We start from the raw sequence: 21565 nt of genomic DNA on the forward strand, positions 1-21565 counted from the left end.
TTCTAGACTGTTTTATCAGGAGCAGGTTTCATGGAATGGAGTGTGTGATCAGTAGCCATAAATGAAGTTTCAGTTCCCCAGGAATTCACAAAAGCCCAGAAGAGTTTGTCACTCTTGCTGCAGTGCATTGCAATGGTCTGTAGCCTAATAATGGTCTGAAAGAAATGGTCAAGCCGCTACCAGATGGTCAGCTCCTGAAATGCAGTTTGTGTATCCTTTATAATATATTTTCCCCCTCTTTTCATGAAAGAGCCAATCCTGCATTATTTTGTATTATTTTTAAAATTATTTTTAAATTATTATTTTAATTATTTTTTAAATTATTTTCTTTTGTATAAGTAAAGAACCTGTTACCATATTGCCTTAAGATAGGTAAAAGTTTCAAGAATTAAGTTTCTTACTCTCTACACTTTCTCTCAAATTTTCTATGAAAATAATTTATAGTGAAACAACCATGGAACATGTTTTTGCTATCAGAAATAACTGTTTTAGAAACTATTAGCTTTGCCATGTCCTTTCTAGACACGTGTGAGCTTTGTTTTATTATTTGTTAAACAGGAGAGCGATGTCTTCTTTCATATTTTTCTATGAAGATTTGTCAATAATGCATCCAAAGTGGTTCATAAGCAGTAGATGTTCCAATAATGAGGGTGACCTCAGTAGGTATAAAAAAGGCATTTGACAAATCCAGCACGTATTCCTGATTAAAAACTCCTAGCAAAGGAGGAATTGAAGGGAAATTTCTCAACTTAATAAGGGCTTCTTCAAAAAACCTACATTAAGTGTCATACTTAATGGTAAAAGACAATGCTTTTTCCCTAAGATCAGGAATAAGGATCTTTGGCTCTCACCACTTCAAATTAATATTTTATTGTAGGTTCTAGACAGTGTAGTAAGGTGGAAGAAATACAAGGCATATGGTTTGGAAATGAAAAAGCGAACATGTTTTTATTCACATAGTTGTCTTGATAGAAAGTCCAAGTGAATCTAAAAAATAAAAGCTTTATTTTTAGGAGCCTGAAATGTACATCAACAGGTAAATAGAAAAACAAATTGTTTTATAGCTATGAAATGAATAATGCTTCAGTAAGATAGAGGAATGGACAATTTATACTTATTAGACCATGGGAATCTCACAATATTTATGCTGATTGAAAGATATCAAATGAGAGCACATATGATACTGTTTATACAATATTATACAGTATGCAAACTAATTTACAATGACAGGTGTTGCAGGGAACAGGGGAAGTGAAGTTAGGGAAGGGTTGAGAGAAGGATTACAAAGAGACATGAGGAAACTTTTGGGGTGATGCATATGTTCATTATCTTGATGGTGCTGATGAATTCATAAGTATATACATATATCGAATCTTTTTAAATTGTTTACTTTAAATGATGCAGTTTCTTTTTATGAAAATTATCCATCAAGAAAGACAATAAATATCCACATTTAATACATATTCTCCCTCAATGTTGTACAAGTCCTCCTGAGTGACCCATATTGCAAAATATTCTTCCCATAGTATATCATTGGCCTAGAACTGTTTTCTTTTATTAAGGTGTAGACAACGTTCTGCATTCTGTCCCATTCTGTTTATTTTCAACCTAGCATAACCCAACCTATTTTGCATTCTCCCTATATGTCACAATAAAAATTTATAGCTCTTTTTTTCAGAATACCTTTGTAGCATAATTTTGTGGCAGGCTCTGATACTGTGATTTGGAAGTTGGAAAAGAAGAGAAGGAATATATGAACCCAAAGAGTACCCGAGCCTGAATTTCCCAATTAGGTCCACGTCTGGGAAACTATTTACACAATGCCTCTGACCTCATGAAGCCCCTTGATCTGAATTTGTGGAGGGAGAGCTCCAGGAATTGCACTGAGCTAAGCTTCCTTACACATGTCTAGAGGTAAATGTTTACAGGGCCTTACAGAAATTTATCCTGATAATCCTCAGAGGTTTTTGTATTGCTTTTTTTTTTATAGAGGAATAAACATAAAAAGGGAGCTGAAGAAGTGCCTGCTGTTGCTGCTGGCACTTTATAGAAAAAAAAAATTAGCTTTAAAAGATTTGTAGTTATAGAAAAATTTTCCCATGCTCATCCCAAAGCTTTCTCCCTGGTACCTAAAGACCATCTGGGTCTAGGACAGTTATCATGAATGAGATCTTGTAAACTTGTGTCAGGCTGGCTGCAATAAAACCACCTTGCATGTGTGTGGCGGGGGGCGGGAGGGAGGGTGGCTTTAAAATTATACAGTAGTGGATTTCAATCCTGGAAAATGTTATTCATGAAATTAGTGGTGAGATCCCAGAATCTGTAATTGTAGATCACTCGCTTATTGATTCTGGTATCAATTGTGGTATGAGTATCAGCTCGTATGTTTAACAAATTGAAAGCTGGGAGAGGAGAGAGTCCTAGTTTATGCTCCAGGCGTATGATGCAGATCCCTGTCCTTGGGATTCCCTATCCTGTTGGGAAAAATTATTTGCTTAAGCTTTGGGAACGAAATGTTGCAGATAGACAACAGTGGAAACCATCCTTGAAACTAGCTCTCCACTAGGAGTATAGGGTAGTACTCGTTGCCTGATTCACGCAGGCTACCTGCCCACCTCAGAGTCAGTAAAATAGTGGGAGAATAAGATAGTGATCTCAGTTGATTCTATAGGAATTCAGTAACTTCAATTACGATGTTTTTTTCTGTCTAGTATTCATATTTTCCCTTTTTAAAGATTCTGAAATTCAGGGATATTTGACAATTGATAAGGTAGTGTGACTTTTCTCCTACGGAGCTTTTATTTAATAAGATAGCATTGTTACAATTGATACAATTTAGTAATGATTCTTCAAACAAAGGCTGTTTATTATTTTTGCTATGTAAACAAATATTAGTAAGCCCATAATAAGTGTCAGTCACTGTTCTAAGTGCTGAAAAACACAGAACCATTCAATAATGACTCTCCTTCTTAGACCTTCTCATTTCAACGCAAAGGTCTTTTCTGACATTCAGTGGATTCTGGGCCCACAATGTGTATGTAAAAATATAAAAGAATGTATTAAAATGCACAAATCGTTATTTTCTCAGAAATAGAAATGCTCTGTTTTGTTAAAGAAGTTTCACGTCAGGAGGTGGCCTAAGAACAAAATAGATCTAAAAGTTATGACAACTGCTGTTCAGATTTCCAAGGTGAAGGTGAAGGTTGACATTTGCCTGCTAAGTAAAGGCAAAGATTTGAACCCTGTGCTACTACTGTGGGAGGAGCCTAAGGAAAACGCCTCCCGTTGCAGTCCCCGTCCACCAGGGGGTGTAGCTTCCTAACACAAACACCTTTCAGATCTGAAACGCAAGGTTCTGTTTATGAATTCACTGTGACTTCCACATTTCTTCATGTTAAGAATCAGGAACATTGTTTAGACAATACTCTAGAGATAAACCCTTCTCCAGGCTTAGTGACTGTGGTCCTCTTAGTGCTTGGTAAGTAACATGCCTCTTAAAATATGGATTCTTTCTTCTATGAAGTAAGCAAAATCGTTAACCATAATTTTATTGAAGAACTTTATGCCCAAGGTGACACAGATCTCTTTTATTTTTCCCCAGGACAAACCCGTGAAGACTCTGTGTCCCAGATGGGAGGCCAAATGACCCGTTCAGAAGGGGCTTCCCTGAATGTGAGCTGTACTTATTCAGCCTCAGGGTACCCTGCTCTTTTCTGGTATGTTCAATATCCCGGAGAAGGTCCTCAGCTCCTCCTGAAAGCCCAAAGGGCCAATGAGAAAGGAAAAAAGAAAGGTTTTGAAGCCATATACCACAAAGAAGCAAATTCCTTCCACCTGGAGAAAGCCTCAGTCCAAGAGTCAGATTCGGCCATGTACTACTGTGCTCTGAGTGACACAGGGACAGAAACTGCTGGGGGAGCTGAGCACAAACTCTGAGCAGAACAAGGGGCCTGGCTGCTGAGTGTCCCACTGTGGTGGATTTTATTATTTAAGATCAAATACAGAATACCTTTCATATAAATTTCCAATCTTTTTAGCACATGCATAGATTTGTTAGGATACTTAGACCTCTAAACGCATAATACCTATGAGGTATCAAAGACAAAGGAACACCTTTATTTAGGAGATAAAGTAGTAAAACACAGATAGAAAAAAAGGTAAGTTGTTAAAATGTTGAAAATATTTTATCTGTATAGGTATAACTCCAAATTTCTTTTTGTGATATATTTCATGTATTAGAATATTAAAATTGACCCTCCTTGTAAATAAAAGCAATGTTTATAAACAGACAGTTAAAGCCTCCCTTGTTTCAACTTTCCACTAATTACTTGTGCACAGAATAATTATAGACCATTTTCATAATGAGGGTTTTCCACTTCCTGTTAATATGCTTTTGAGGATTTAGAAAAGTGCCATTATAAATAGTCCAGAAAAAATTCCAAATTATAGAAGGACAAATGTTGAAGGACCACGGATGAAAACTTCAAAGCTGTTATTAGCATTTGGCTTCTTTATCTCTATTAGATCACGGTACAACATTTTCTTGATTTTAGTTTCCTCTTTTCTGTAACTCTTAATTTCTCCTTGGGTTTTCATCTCTGCCAGTTTCCTCCCCACCCCCGCCCCTCTTGTCTTTTTTCTATGTGAATCAGCCTCTGTCTTTTCTCTTTTTTCTTAGATCTTAGATCTTAGAATTAATGTAACTCCCTCACTTGGTGATGGACTCCTCGTTGACCGTCTCTTTAGCAGAATTGTCCTTCTTTTGGCATATCTGTGTGGTAGGTGTGCTGGGTGTAGCAGGTGAGGAAGGCATAGAAGAAAGAATCCCTTCCTATGTTCGCAGTTTTTTATTGTTTTCTTTAAGGTTTGTCTCTTAAGCAATATGTAGCAAGATTTTCTATTTCAATGTAATCAAATAATCTCCTTGTTATACATGTTTTCATTATGGATATATTTGGCTTCATTTTCTAGATTGTCTTCTGCTTCATTGATACAATTTTCTTTTTCTCTCTGCTGATTCAGAAAATGTAGAGTGTCTTTCTGTTCTTAGATCAGTATCCATATATTGTGTTTGTGTGTGTGATCTGTGTGGTTTCTCCCCTCCTACATTCTGTTTCTTCTCGTTGGGTGGAGTTCCTCCCCTCTCATTTACCATCTTCACTATGACCTCGATGACATTTGAAAGGAAGTGTACATTAGCTATATATTAGGATAGAAATTTCAGAGAAAGTTTATCAGAGGAACTGATAAATTATAGTTCTGATGCACTTTAAGAAGAATAATAAAATAGAAAACCGCTTCACACAAGGATCAGAAGTAAATTCTCACTCTTCCTCTTCAGAACCTTTGCCAGAGTGAATTTCACCTACTGGCCTCAAGGCTCGTTCCTTAACTCCTTTCTAGTTTCTGCTCTTAGAGAAACATGTGGATATGTAAATAAAGATGAATGCTCAAAAGGTTTATTGTAGTGTTATATTTCATAGATAAAAGAAAACAACATTTTCGCTGTTCATCAAAGGGGAGGGACTGTATAAAAGGTAGCATCTCCACAATGTGAGATATAATGCTCCAGAAGGACCTATGTGTATTCACATGATACAATTTACAAGATTTATTATTGAGTTTATAAAACAAGTTGCAGAAAGGTATACACGATATGTAGATTTGTATTATACTAAAGTATAAATAAAATATTATATTTTTTCTGGCTTTTCACATTTATAGTAGAACATCTGAAAGCATCACCTTCAAATTGATCAAGATTTAGAAAGAATACGGGTAATACGTGATGGAAGAGTGAGAACTGGGAAGTGATACTCAAAGAAGATTTTAGTCTATATGTAATGTTTTATTATTTTTAATAATTCATATGTTTATGTATTCCTTCTATTGTTAAAAATGAATAAAATGTCAAATCTCTTATAAAGTTTTATCCATATTGTGTATTCTCCTCACCAGTAAAGGGGGAAAGGCAAAAATGACACTGTCTCCGTAAGATTTTGTTCAACCACCACAAGTATAAGTAGTTTTTCTTCCTCTGGAATCATGTAGCTTTTAGTTTCTTCAGGTCCTATTCTTTGACTATCTTACAGTCGATGAATATTTTCTTTTCCGCTAGACCGTGCATTTGTATACTCTCTTCTTTTATATATTCTTAAACTCTATTAGATTGCCCCATTTACACTAAAACTTCAAAAGAGGTTAGTGAGTTAATTTGGAACTAGGGTAAAGAAATCAGGTAAATAACACAAGTTGAGATTTATCAAATAATTTTAAGATATTTATCCTCATGAAATGACATTGAGAAAGTAGATTCGGTTCATTTGTAATCCCCATTCAGTCTGGACAGTTATTTTGTGTTTTGAACATCAAGAAACATGGAGTGAAAGAAGCTGGGGTAGCGTGACAGCTGAGTTAGTTGGTGTGGAATAGACTTTCTTGGTGGTTTCTGCCCACTAGGGGGCACTGTTTGACTAATAACAAATGGCAGTTTCTGTTGGTCTAAAGACTAGAACAATTAAGACAAGAACCAGTGAGCTGTGAGCCAAATTATAACGAGCAACAATAAAGAGAAAGGTAACATTGTTGGTGTATAGCTTGTGTCAAGTTTTCAGGTCTGCCCCTCTATGTGATCTTTAGAAAGCGAGAGTCCTTATGCTATGAATTCTCAAGATGGTTCTGAGCAGAGGCACTGGGGATGGGCATTAGCGTTCATTGTGAGCCTGGAAACTCAACAGAGAACATCGACCTAAGCAGGTTTCAATTTTTTAATTGTTACGACTAAAATTTCCCAAACCCACCGACTTAGAAAGTAATCCACTAGACCTCACATCCCAACTTTTTAGATATGATCCTGAAAATAGAAGGAAGTAGAATAAAAAGAAGACGAAGGAAAACATTAGGAATGCAAATACAAGGAGAGAGACAGGACAATATTTAATTTGAGCAGCAAAGTGTGATTACATCAGAATCAGCTGTGTGAGTCAACAGGGTGTCCATGAATTGGAGCGGAGATGTGGAAATTAAGTCATGATGGACATTATACACATATCTAATTTTTTACCAATCAAATTTTGATGGAATCATTTTCTATGCAGATGGTGGCTGTGTGTCTTGCTTTCCAGAGCCTTCTTGATTTCAAGAAAATATATTTACTTCTGCAATACACAATACATACTGTCAGACAGTTTTCCATTATCAGAATTTTCATAAAACTGAATTCTCAAATTCTCTGTCTAACCATCCAATTTGGCAAATAGGATCACTCTTCCTAGGATTCTTGAAGGTCTACATAGCCCTCGATACATTGATTTTTCTAGAAACATTTACCCTTCCTCACACAAGTGCCCAAACTCATCTTACATAAAGGGTTAAAAAAAATCCTATTTCTTCATACATTGAAATAGTGCCCCTATCACTCCTGCACTGTTGGCACCCACTATTTTGGAGAAATGAGTATGCCATCTGACTGGGCCACTATGAGTGGAGTTTCCTGTTAAGTGAATGACAGGGCTCAGATGTAATTGGTGCTCAGTGAGTCTGGTGGAACCTAACGACTGAAAGACAGCATTTGCTGGTCCAGGACTCTACCCGCTCCAGAGCAGGGGCAAAGGCACCACAGCAACTGGGCAAGGAGTCATGGAGAGACACCGGAGAGCTCTGCTGGGGCTTCTGTGGGTCCAGGTTTGCTGTGAGTTGGCTCTGTCCCAGATGGGGGACTGGGGAGTGTTTAACAGGTGATGGTGGGAGGGAGAGAAAGGAGAGCTACACAGAGCTCCTAGACAGTCCTACTTGGGTGCTCCTTGGGATATTTTACAGATTTAGAACTGCATCACTAGTCCCCAGTGACATCATTTGTGTTTGTTTTCTGTTTTCCAAGCAGGGGTGAGAGGCCTGGAGGTGGAGCAGAGTCCATCCCTGAGTCTCCAAGAGGGGACCAACTCTACTCTGAGGTGCAAGTTTTCTGCCGCTGTGAACAGTGTGCAGTGGTTCCGACAGGATCCTGGGGGCGGCCTCACCAGTCTGTTTTTCCTGACTTCAGGGATGAAGACAAATGGAAGGTTAAGCTCCACAGTGAATTTTAAGGAACAGAACAGTACCCTACACATCATGGCCTCCCAACTGGAGGACTCAGCCACCTACCTCTGTGCAGGGGAGACACAGTGCTCCCAGGCGATCTGTAGCCTGTACCCAAACTGCAGCTGGGCCTGCAGCCCCACCCCTCCCATGGGGCAGGCATATTGCTCCCACAGTCGCCTTTGCACAGTAAACTTGTGGCAATCTTGAGCTCTGTAGAGCCCCACAGGGTGGCGGACAATACATTTTATTTATAAATTATTACAAAATAAAAATATGTATGTGACTATTTCAATAAAACGTATCAGAGACTTTTTAGAATCCTCTAAATGTTTAGAGACTCATGTTTTGAAAATTACTGCAACATTGGAATGCAAATATTTACAGGCTTAGAAATAGAAATTAAATATAAAGATAATAGCTTCAATTTAAAAATTATTTTCATGTTAGTGCATTTTGAACTAATTGGACAATGTCATTTTTGAACAGATGTTTAAATTTTAATCTTCCTTGGATTTAAAAAGACAGTGATAGGATGCTTAAGTAAGCATTCTGAATTATTACATAGAAATCATGAAGCCACTTTTATTTTCCCAGAAGTCCTATAGCACCATAGAAATTGACAAGAGGAAACACATAATACCCTCTGACACCATACATAGTTATTACAGTATTACTCACCATATCTCCTATTCTGTATTTACATCCCATGACTATTTTGTAACTGCCAATTTGTACTTCTTAATTCCTTCCCTTATTTCACCCAGTCCCCCAAACCCCTTCAGTCTGGTATCCATGAACCTGCATCTATGAGTTTGTTCCTGTTTTGTTTGTTAATTTTGTTTTTTAATTTCCACATATAAGTGAAATCATATGGCATTTTCCTTTTTCTATCTCCCTTATGTCACTTTGCGCAATACCCTCTAGGTATTCATGTCATCCAAGTGGTGAGATTTCATTCTTTTTTATGAAGAAGTAATGTTCCATTGTATATACGTGTCACACTTCTTTACCCATTCATCCATTGATGAACACCCAGAAGAGCGATTACTGGGTCCTTTTTATAAAAGTCTGTTTTGTCTGGTATCAGTATTGCTACCCCAGCTTTTTTTCTTCATTTTGATTTTCATGACATTTGTTTTTCTGCCACTTTACTTTCAATCTGTGTGTGTTTCGATATGAAGTGTATCTCTAGCAGGCAGCATGTGAAAGCATCTTGGTTTCTTATCCATTCAGTCACCTTATGTGCCATGATTAGAGCATTTAATCCATTACTTTATTAATTATTTATTTAAAAATTTTTTTAGGCAAAGCAACACTTGATTTACCTCACAGACTTCAAGGACCCTGTCAGCTTATAATCCTTTATTTTTTTTTTTATTTATTTTTTACACCTGCGGCACCTGGTCTTCCTAGGTGGTCTCCCATCCAAGTACTAACCATGCCCGACCAGACGGGATCAGACGGGATCGGGCTTGTTCAGGGAGGTATGGCCGTAGAGTTAACTCATTACTTTAGATTTAAAGTAATTGTTGATAGATATGTAGTTAATGCCATTTTATTATTCATATTTTTGATCTTTTCTCCTCTTTTCTCCTTTTTTCTCCCTCTCCTCCTCCTCCTCCTCCTCCTCTTCTTCCTTCTCTTCTCCTTCAACATTTCTTGTAATACTGATTTGGTGGTGATGAACTCTTTGAGCTTTCTCTTGTATGTGATCTGATCACTTTCTAGTTGAGCAAAGGTGACTCACGTTTTCCTTTAGAGCTCAGTGATGTATATAGTATTTGTGTGTTTCAGGGAAATTCAAGCAAAGTTATTTATTCAAGAATGTGAGTTTAGGATTCGACTTATAAAACTGTTCTTTTTCACATGTTATAGTTTATGTTCACATTTGCTCTGATAGAATTTAGAAGGAAGAAATGTGTCTTATAATCGTTGCTACCTGGCACAAATTATTTTTACATAGTTGATAATCATAGTGTTTGTTTAAGAAACAAGGAAAAGGGAAATTCTACTATGTATATATTCACGCACTGCTTTGGAATTAGTCTGAGACTTCTGCTGTTCTTCATGTCTTTCTGATTCTCCTCACCAGTCCACTCCATAGGTAAGAGAGATGTATCTCTTTGCATTTTATCTCTGGGTTATTGTCACCCTGCCATCAGAGGCCTGCTACCAGAGCAAAGCTAAAGGAAAATAATAAAATGTGACATTTATCTCAATGCCAGTTGCACTGAGATGAATTTTGACTTTTTACACAAATTGCGGGATTTTGTATAATTTTCAGAATCCACAGGAAAATAAGAATGCTCTTGTTTTTACTTACGCTTTAAGTACTGCAATTTTTTTTCTAAATTTCAAATATTTTTGAAATCTGCATCAGTTTTTAAGAGGATGTGAAAGCATGGTACAACTAATCAAAACCCATTTATTTTCAGTATCCAAAACAGCTATTTAGTTTTCAATTTCTTCTTCCTTCCATTTAAAAAATGTCTTAATTATTGCTTATTTTCATGGACCATGGTTTATGTTGTTCTAGGCTGTCTATGGAGACTCTTCACTCTTTCCGGCAATCACTGTATTTCTTAGGATCCTGTCAACATTCTGAAGGGTGAATATTCTATTTCCAATGTTATTCTTTTTCAACTCAGAGATGTTGCTTATACCACCAGTGAAGAATGGAGAATTGCTTTACATTCTTTCTGTACAGAGGAAACAGCAATGTTCCAGGGAATGAGACAATGTTGGGGCCTTTGATTTTGTCCATGAATGGCTTTTCCAAAGTCCAGCAACATTGAGAGGAGTAAAAATGACCACCAGCCTGAAAGGTAGTAGGAATTGCTCCTTATAGCTTATTTTTGGTTATGGTTTTTTTCTGTCCTAACTTAATCCTCAATGTTATCCTACCTACTTTCTATATTCTGAAAGTGGATACAAATCTCTCATCTCAAGACAATCCCTCTTGATTTTGATTTATTCTCTTTATATTTCTATTCTTAGTTAAGAGGACATTTAAAAGACATGGAAAGTGAGTATATAGTAGCCTTAGGAATCAGAAGTTCGGCTTTTTGTACTACAAATTCATAAATGAACAACATTAGCAAATCTTCTATGTGGAAGTCAATCTCTGTGGAATGAACAAATGAATGAAAAACCCCCAGGAGAGGTCTGGGCTCATGCTCTTGGAATCAAAGAAAAGAAGAGTTCTGATTTTGTCAAAGAGCTTATTTGTCCACAGAGAAAGCAGTGAATTTGTCTTTTCTCAGCTGTTCAGAATTTGCTTTCTTGGTGTGGTTGTAGGTCCTTCAGCACTTGAGCAAAGCCTTCAATCCGGTGACTCCTTGCCAAGAGCAGTACTGACCTCATTTAATGCGCCTTGTCTTTTCCTCCACATGTTTACCGAGTCTCATGTCGGTTGCATGAGCATCAGCCAGGGGACATGTCTCTGCCATCATTCATAAGCACATGGCAGCCCTGGGCCATCGAAACTCGGTCAGAGGCATTCCATCTGATTGCAAAGATGCTCACAAACTTGAATTCATTGTCCGATGTATTTTTTAAAACTAATTTCTCTGCAAAGTAACTTGATAGTCTAGAACTAATACACTATCACTGGTTATGGAAGGAAGAAAGATATTGTGTGGAAATTTTGATGTATCTCAGAAAACAGAAGGAACCCACTGATTAGTTCTCGGTGGGGCCTCAGGACCTTTGGTTGTGCACCTGGCCTGCAGAGGGCGATGTTACACTGACTAGAGATAGAACAAGATCAGTATCATCTGCTCAGCTCCTCCCTGCAGCTGGCTGAGTTCCTTGCAGACATTGACATGACAAGAATCAGATGTCATAAAGCTTCAGGCTCATCTCAGCATCTTTTGCCTTTTTATCTACAAGAGCAAGCTTCTTCCCTCCACCTCCTACTTTCAAAGGCTTGGTTTCTGCAGCTATTTTCCTGACTGCTCAGCATAGATTTTCCAGAAAAGAGCCTGTGGTGTTTCTATTGCTCAACCATGCACTTGTTGCTCGTCTCAATACTGGGGATGATATTTGCACTGAGTGAGTGAAATTTCATACAGATTCTGAGTGAAAATACTTAGGTTTCACAGCGATGTCTGCACTGCATTCACTGAAAAACATTGATTTTGCAGGAGATGCCAGAGCCCAGACGGTGACCCAGCCTGACAGCCACATCACTGTCTCTGAAGGAGCCTCGCTGGAGCTGAGGTGCAAGTATGAGTACGGCGCAACTCCTCGTCTCTTCTGGTACGTCCAGTACCCCAGCGAAGGCCTCCAGCTTCTCCTCAAATACTATTCAGGGGACACCTTGGTTAAAGGCGACAAAGATTTTGTGGCTGAATTTAGGAAGAATGAGTTTTCCTTCAACCTGAACAAATCCTCAGCCCGTCTGAGTGACTCAGCTGTGTACTTCTGTGCTGTGAGTGACACAGTGCCTGAGACTGCAGGGGAGCTGAGCACAAACCACTCATGGTCGTGGAGGTTTTGGAGACTTAAGATCTCTTCCTGTGCTATTTTTAAAGATCTGTTGTCATATGACAGCAAATGAGGCAAAGAGAACAGAGCAGACTCAGGTTCTTTGATAAGTATTCTAGAAAGATGAAGGAGTCAGTGTTCTTACCACATACTCATCACAAGCTCAGGCCCTTGCCTTGAGGTTGACTATTTTAATGGATTGACTCAGTTGGTTTTTATTTTCCTTGTATCTCTCCAAGAAACCAGAAATCAAAAGGTGAACTCCTCCCTTTTTTTCTCTGAAAGTTTTCCTCCATGTCTACTTGGTTATTTACAGACAATGATCTTGGAATATTTCTGTCTGGGTCTCACCGTGCCAGTTATAATGTGTCAGGATATTTTGCCTGAGTTCAACTACTGGTAGTCAGGAGGGATTCTGTAAAATGTTTGGCTATCTGCAAGAGATCGATAGATTCATGATGGGCTTCGAAAGTGTCACGGTCATGTTATTTCTGGCAGCTACTTAAGAATAGTGTAAAGAGAAGACTTTTTCTCAGTTATAAAAGTAGCTTCCTATTGTCATATCTTAAATCTAGAAATCTGTAGCAGAAATTTCTGAGTAAGATCCCTCTTGCTGCCTTTTCGCAGCTTTAGAGATATTTTTCTGATTTTTTTCATTCTATTTTTGTTTACTCTCTCCAGATGGAAACTGAAATGTTAACATCGTCATAATTAATCATGTAATAAGTTTAGCTGTGCAACAGTTGGCTGGAAACACTGATAAAGATTGCAGTAGATACTAGGGGCTTACTAGCTCTGGGATAAGTTTATGACCCGGTATAAACCTTTTTGGAAAGAACTTTATAGGACGCTTTTATGGTCTTTGTGTTCTTGAAGGCTTGGAGAGGAACAAATACTTTGGAGAAAGAGGAGAAGAAGGAGGAGGGAGCTTTCTAGCTGCTATCTGGCTGACACTGTGATGCATAAGTAGATAGGTGCATAGGAACCCTCAAAATACAGAGAGAATAAGTGCATTATGATGTATGATATTAAAGCCAAATGGCGAACCAGGAGATCAAGAGTAATTTTTAGGGCATAGTGACGAGGTTATATGTGATAACGTGTTGGAGTGGTTCCTCGAAGGGTATAAGGAAGTAAATAGGGTGTTAGAAATATACAATTAAGATGAAATGTGTGCTCTTTTAACGTCTGCTTTCTTCCCTCCCTTCCTCTCTAATTTGGACCACACTCTCTTCTACCTCTGACTATTTTCAGGTGACTCATTGTTATTGTCTCAGCCACATTACCCTGTATGCAGCTTGCTATAATAAAGAGAACTGTCATTCTGTTTTTATTTTGGACTCATGCTGGGTGTTGGTAAAGAAAGTTGGACACCATGCAGTTGAGAAATCATGTGCCCACCTCCCAACCCTAACTCTGTCTGAGAAATCAAATTAGTCTTCCTTCCTCTAGCTTCCTTCTTTCTTTCCTTCCCTTCTTCCCTCCTTCCTTCTCTTTCTTCCTCCCCACATTCTTTCCTTTTTTATTGGTAATTTGTGATTTATATAATTATATAATTTTAAACAATATTTTTGGTAGTCTATTTTCTATTTATTTATTTAACATTTTATTTATTTTCCCCCCTCCCCTTTCCCCTCTGGTAACCACTAGTCAATTGTCCATGTCCATGAGTCTCTGTTTGTTTGTCCTGTTCATTTGTTGCTTTTAGGTTTTATCCCCCATATAAGTGATCATGTGTTTTTCAAACTTTTCTGTCTGGCTTATTTCTCTTAGTATGATTATTTCAAGGTCCATCCATGTTGTTGCAAATGGCAGTATTTCATCTCTTCTTATGGCTGAGTAATATTCCATTGTATATATGTACCACAGCTTCTTTAGCCAATCGTCTATCGTAGGACACTTCGGTTGCTTCCATGTCCTGACCACTGTGAATAATGCTGCTATGAACATTGGTGTGCAAGTATCTTTACAAATATGAGTTTTCAAGTCTTTGGGGTAAATACCCAGTAGAAGGATTGCTGGATCATATGGTAGATCAATTCTTAGTTTTTAGCAGCAGTGGATGAGGGTGCTGCGTCCAGCAAGTGGTAAATCTTGCCACATCCAGCATGGCCCTGGAAAATAAACCTGAGTGGGAATGATGGGAGATTGAGAAAAGAAAGACAGAAAGTGGGGATCGGAGGTCCACTGTCCACCGGTGGTGAAATGGCTTAGTTTTATTTCTGCAAGCTGATTTTATTCAAGAACATACTAGTTGGCATTAGCAGTTTCCTTTAGTCAGAACAACACTGTTTCTTCTACTTTTCCCAAGTCTTATCTTCTCGTGGCCTTTAGCTTGTTTGCCTGCCTGTGGCTATGTTTATACTTTCTTGTTCTCAAAAGCAGTTTGCTGAGGCGAGATAACACTTGGTTGCCCTTGCACCTTGCAAGGACCTTGTCAGCTTACAACCCGCTCTCCACATGAGGGTTTCTATTTCTCCGCATCTCCTCCAACATTTGTCCTGTTGATTATAGCTATTCTAACAGGTGTGAAATGGTATCTCATTGTGGGTTTGATTTGCATTTCCCTAATAGCTAGCGATGTTTAGCATCTTTTAAAATATTTGTTGGCCATTTGTATGTCCTCTAGGGAGAAGTGTCTGTTCAAGTCCTCTGTTCACGTTTTGATTGGATCATTTGTTTTTTGTTATTGTTGTTATTGAGTTGCATGAATTCTTTTTCTTTTCTTTTTTTCTTTTTGATCCAATCTGCCACTCTGTGCCTTTTTATTGGTGAGTTTAGTCCATTTACATTTAGGGCGATTATTGAAATACGAGGTCTTCTTATAGCCATTTTATCTTTTGCTTTCTGGTAGCTCGGTGTTTCTATTGCTGCCTTGTCTTTGTGTTTCTATTTTCTTTATTTTGGTTTGCTTTTGTGGGTTTTTCTTCTGTTTTTTCCTATTTTATGTTATATATTTCAGTTCTGAATCTTCTGTGCGTGGTTACCATTACAAATACGTAAAGGATAGTTATATATATTTACAGTAGTCCATTTTCTTCTGCATATGCCTTTTCTACATTCCCCTTTGTGAATTTGGATCTTTGAATCCATCCCTTTTCTATCACTCTTATCTCAATTTGTCCCTATGTATGCCGAACGTTCATTACTATCTTGATATAGCAATTCTCTCTCTCTTTTTTTTTTTTTCATTTTGTTTTAGGCGAGCTGACACCTTTCAGTATTTCCTATAGCGCAGACCTCATAGTGGAGATCCCTGAATTTTTGTATGTCTGGAAAAGTCTTAATTTCTCCTTCATATCTACAGGAGAGCTTAACTGGATACATTATTCGAGGCTGGTAGTTCCTTGCACTTAATAGTTAAATATTCGATTCTATTCCATTCCTGCACTGAGAAGTTTGATGATAATCTAATGGGATTTCCTTTATATGTTACCATTTTCTTCTGCCTGGCTGCCCTGAGAATTTTGTCTTTGTCGTTAATTTTTGATAACTTTAACACAATGTGTCTTGGCGAAAACCTTTTTGGGTTGAGATAATTGAGTGTTCTGCTGACTTCTTGAATTCTAAGCTCCAGCTCATTCCTTAAAATTCTTGTCCACTATTTGTCTGAAAATGATTTCTAGTCCCTGCTCCTTTTCCTCAACTTCAGTAATGCCCATTTTTCTTATGTTTTCTCTCCTGATGGTGTCAGCTAGTTCTTGTATTTCTCTTTCATTATTTTTTATTCTTTGATTTCTCTCTGATTTATTTCTAGATTTCTGTCTTCGATATCACTAATCCTTTCCTCTATTTGGTTGACTCTATTTCTCAAGCTTGCTACTTCATTTTTCAACTCTTGCAGTGTGTTTTATCTCCAGAAATTCTATTTGGTTCTTTTTGAGGGTTTCAGTCTCCTTGCTCTGCTCATCTAGGTGTTTTTTCAATTCCTGAAATTGCTCATATGACTTGTTTTGGAACTCACTGAGTTTTTTCAGAAGTACCATCCTGAATTCTCTGTCATTTAAGTCCATATTTCTATGTCTGTAAGCTTATTTTCTAGAGATTTTTCTCTTTCTTTCTGAGATGCCTTGTCATCTTGGTTGTTCATGATGTTTATGCTCATAATATTTCTCCACCTGTGCAATAATGGAAGTGTATTTTGCTGTTTTTCCAGAGAGAAGATTTATTATATAAAGGTCTCTCTTTAGCCTGCTGCAAAGAAGGCGCTTTTCTTTTCATTTCCAGTAGCTGACGTCTAAACTTGTTGAATCCCTGCTTTATATAAAGCCTTAATAATGCCTTTTTAAATTTTCTTGTAGATATTTAATCACGCTTGCTACCCTCAGTTTCAGTCCCTGTGAGTGTCAGCGACAGTCTCAGCAGTGTTTGCTTAGCTTCCCCTGGGGCTCTGCTGTGATTGGTATCAGTGTTGGGTGCTACTGCTCAGCCTCAGTTTTGCAGCCGTGGCCAGTAAATATCAACTGTTGTTTCTCTTAGGTCCCGACCTGCTTCTCTGCTTTCTGCCCTGATGACTGGGTCCTGCTGCTGGCTTCGTGGAGCTCACAGTACTCCCAGGCACAGCTATTCAGGCAATTTGCCTCACCTTCTCCCCTCCCTTCCTCTGCAGGGATCTCTGGAGGTTGCGAGAGGCAGCTTCTTTATTTCTCTCAGTCCAGCACCCGACACTTGGGATTCTGACTTGTGGTAGCTCTTATGCACAGATCCCATGCTCAGACGTGTTAGTGTGCAGTTTGGGTGTTTTTGGTTGTTTTAGATGTTTGGCTTATTGTTCTTTCAAGGGGAGAGATCTGGGGACGACTCTCACTCTGCTGTGTTTCTGGAACCCCTCATGTTTTAAGTGTTTTAAAACATCAATTCAATGGGATCATAAGCCAGGTGCTTTTTTGTGCCTGATTTATTTCACTGAACAAGATTTACCAAGGTTTTCATGTGCATCAGTTCCTCATTACGTTTTATTAGTATCATAATATATGAATATATCTTAATTTGTTAATCCATTCAGCTTATCCACCACTGCCTAGACACAGGAGATCTTAGGGATTGATCTTCGGTCTCATGCATAAAGGTGCAGGGTATAGTTTGCCCTTGATTCTTATATACTGTTCGTGTAAGAGCAGGGTGTGTCTCTAAAATATATTAGTTAAAGCATGTATCTTAAATACTTTTATTTAAAGATCCATATCTAACATTCATTATTTTAGTTAACATGCCACTAGTTTTTGCCAGTAGGAAACCAACATCTGCTATTCACTGTTGTGTGGGAGGACGAAATTCTCCTCTACTTTCAAGATTGTTTTGGCTGGTCTACTAATCAAATAGACATGAGACACATTAACAAGAGAATATAATCAAATTTAATACATACATATGTCTAGGAACCTCGCAAACATGATGGAGTCAGAGAACCCATATGTAAGAGAGTTTCAGAGACAGAAAGGGAAAATTGGTATAAAAGAAATTCTGAGCCAAGGATGAGGTAAGGTGCCTTGGGGGCTTCAAAGGGTCATTGCAGGATGATAAGATGATCAGATGTTTAGGATACAGCCGTTTGTTGTGCCCTGTTGATAGACCAAAGTGGTTATCTTTGATAATCTCTTATTATAGTCAAAGCTCCTAATTTAAGTTCTTCTAGGTAGTTCAGTAAGGGGCAGAAGTTTCTCTTGATCACAGGCCTAAAGTTGCCTTTAGTTCAAAATAATCCACATACTAAGGAGACATATCTTGGGGTAACTCATTCTGAACACCCACACTACATTATTTAGCAGAGTTTCAGGTATGCATCAGGATGTAGATTGCTGAGTTGTAGTTTCTTCTGTCGTAGCTCTCTATTATGAGACAAGCTGACCACCCCTGGCCTGGAATTTGCTTTCTTGACTAGGACAATTGATTTTCCTTGGAGTTGAAGTTCAATTTAAATGGCATATGCTATATTATTGTCTGTTTTGAAAAAATTTTAATATAAATTATACATTCTAACACTTTGACATATTCACTCTTACTTTGTGATATACAGTTATCATAAAAAATTCTAAGTAATTTTTTGTTCGAATTCTGAAGATCTAGAAGCCATGTACCTATAACTGTTTCTGATTAGATAGTCCAGAGATTCTTTAGTTTAAGATTTAGAGACACTTTGCCATAAAAGACTATTAAAATATTGGAAGGCTTATTTGGTAAACTTATGAAAAACAATTCACTATTTTCTTTCATACTTAATATCAAATACACAAGATATTCAGTATACATGTTCAATCTTTTCAGCATATTAACAAAGTCCCTAGGATAATCAGGCTTCCAAGTACAATTTCTATGGGGATATCTAAGACAAGGATGCTTTTATGTAGTAAACAAATGCTCTAAAACATGGGTATAAAAGGGGAATTTTAAAATCTTTAAAATTTTATGTGAATAGTTATGACTTCAGATTGCTTTTTGTGATGTATTTCTTATAATGAGATATTTAAATTGACCCTTGTCTTAGTTTACTTGGGCTGCCATAACAAAATGCCATAGACCAGATGGCTTAAAGAACAACATAAATTTGTTTTTTTCACAGTCTGGACTCTAAGTCCGAGATGAAGGAGGCCTCTCTCCTTGGCTTGTAGCTGATCACCTTCCCACCGTACCTGCACTTGATCCTCCCACTATGCTATGCATGTCTATGCCCCAATTTGCTTTTCTTATAAGGACACCAGTCACGTTGGATTCGGACTGATCCATATGGCCTTATTTCATTTTAGTACTTCTCATCTTTAAAGGCCCTGTCTCCAAACGCAGTCATATTCTTAAATACTTGGAGTTAGGGTTTCAACATATGAATTTGGGGGAGACATAATTCATTCAGTAAGAACCCTTCCTGTAAATACATGGGAAGTTCACAAACAAGACAGTTGAGGCTTCCCTTGATTAAATTTTCTCAATTTCTAATGGACAAAATGATTATATATAATATTGATGAGCTTTCTCATCTTCTTTAATGTGTTTTGAGGGGACCCTCAAATATATATATTATTCATTCATAGAAGTTATTTTTTTACACTTGGCTTCTTTATCAGAGCCCTACAATATCAGAGTATGAAATGTCCTTATTTTCAGTTTCACTTTTTTCTGTTTGTAAATATTAATTTTTTCATGGTATTTCATCTCTTTATTTTCTACCTTCTATTCTCTTTTCTGTCTGAATGTTAATTTTAAAACCATTTCTGTCTGTATTAGGTAGCATATTTGAAAAGTTAATTTAGTTTACTAATTTGTTCTCTTGAATTCTCCTTTTCTGTCCCTTTAGAAAAATTGACTTTCCTTTGAGATATCTCTTTGGCTGGTATGATGTGTTTGTTGGATAAAGGAAGAGGTGTTAGTCTTTGCACTAAGGAGAAGAAACTCATCCTATCTGTTCAGCTTTCTTGGTTGCATTCTTTTAGGTTGTCTCCTAAGCAAGTTTTTTTTTTATTTCAATTCAATCAAATAATCTTTTTACATATGTTTGAATTACTGATGTATTTGGATTCATTTACTTTTTATTATGTTTGATTTATTTAAACCTTTTATTTTCATGGAAACACAGGTTGGCATACATTATATGTATTTGCTTTTGTTCAATATCAGTTATTTTTCTCTGATCACTTCTAACTCTTGTCATTATTTGAACTCAGTTCTAATATTTTGATTTTGCTCCACATGCTCTTGTTTTTTTCTTTTCTTTTGTAGTTTGTCTTCTGTTACACTGATAAAGTTCTCTTTTTTCTCTCTGTTGATATGTAAAATTTTCTTTTTTATGACAGGTATCCTTATGTATTATATACAATAATTCTTTGCTTAGTGTCTTCATTAAGTTCTGAAACATTAAGTAAAACTATATATAACAAAATAAATTTTACCATAAGCTAATAAACAAGAGTTACATTTCTCTAGCATCTCACCAACGTTGTAATGAAATGACATTGTCCGAAACCGTGTTATTTGAGAACCTGCTGTCCACCATATTTTTTTTATGATTCATGTTATTCAATAATATTTTTCCTTTTATATATTCCACTCCTTCTCATTGAGTGTACTTTTTCTCTTGCTGTTTTATTATTTTTAGAATGAACTCAGTGACTAGTTGAAGCAAAGTGCATACCAGTAACATATCAGGATAATAATTTCAGAGAGACTTATCAAATAAGCTGATCAACTACAGTTCCAATGCACTTCAAAAAACAATTTAAAAACCCATTGAACACAATAATCAGAACATGAATTCGTGATTCTTCCTCAGAGCCTTTGCCCCTGATCTTCCCTTTGCCTGGAGTGAATTTCATCTACTGGACCCAAGACTTGTTCCTTCGCTTCTTTCTAGTCTCTGCTCCTAGAGAAACATGTGCACACATGATTAAAGAGGAATGCTCAAAAAAGTTTATCATAGTGTTGTAATTTATAGTTAAAAAAGTCACCTCAACTCCCCATAAATAGAGGAAGGGTTGTATATAAATTGTAGTATATCCATAATATGGCATATAATGCAGAAGAAGGACCTATGGGTGTTAACATGATACAATCTACAAGATTTATTATTGAGTTTATAAAGCAAGTTACAAAAAGGTATGCACAATATGTGTCATTTTGTATTAAGGTGAAAACTGTAAATAAAATAATACATATTTTCTGTTTATTCATATATTTGATACAGGTATGTGAATCTATAGTAAAACATCCAGAGGCATCAATTCCAAATTAATGAATGATGAAAAAGTCAAAATCAGGTGTGCTTGTGAAAGGGGATTTTAGTCTATATGTAAAGTTTTGTTCCTTTAATAATTTATACATTCATGAATTTCTTTTAATATTAAAATTAATACAAAGTCATAAAATCCATCATAAAGTTTTATGTATATTCTCCTTTATTCTTCTCATCAAAAAAGGGGGAAAGGAGAAAATGACACCTTCTTCACAAGATCTGTCCAACCACTCCAAGTATTTGACCCCTCTTATGGGGTCATACAGCTTTTCGTTTTCA

The 21565-nt window shown here is 37.0% G+C and overlaps 2 gene segments (V, D, J or C); both read left to right on the forward strand.

Annotated features, from left to right (window-relative positions):
- Positions 1 to 7503: 7503 nt before the first annotated feature.
- Positions 7504 to 8286, forward strand: LOC120599948 (T cell receptor alpha variable 22-like). The segment is given in 2 exon segments: positions 7504 to 7690; positions 7883 to 8286. Coding segments are annotated over 2 exon segments (456 nt in total).
- Positions 8287 to 11913: 3627 nt separating this feature from the next.
- LOC120599945 (T cell receptor alpha variable 8-3-like) lies at positions 11914 to 12660 on the forward strand. The segment is given in 2 exon segments: positions 11914 to 12132; positions 12225 to 12660. Coding segments are annotated over 2 exon segments (462 nt in total).
- Positions 12661 to 21565: the final 8905 nt, after the last annotated feature.

This window comes from Pteropus medius, unplaced genomic scaffold (assembly GCF_902729225.1).
Source record: "Pteropus medius unplaced genomic scaffold, Ma_sr-lr_union100, whole genome shotgun sequence".
In the NCBI taxonomy this organism is placed as follows: domain Eukaryota; kingdom Metazoa; phylum Chordata; class Mammalia; order Chiroptera; family Pteropodidae; genus Pteropus; species Pteropus medius.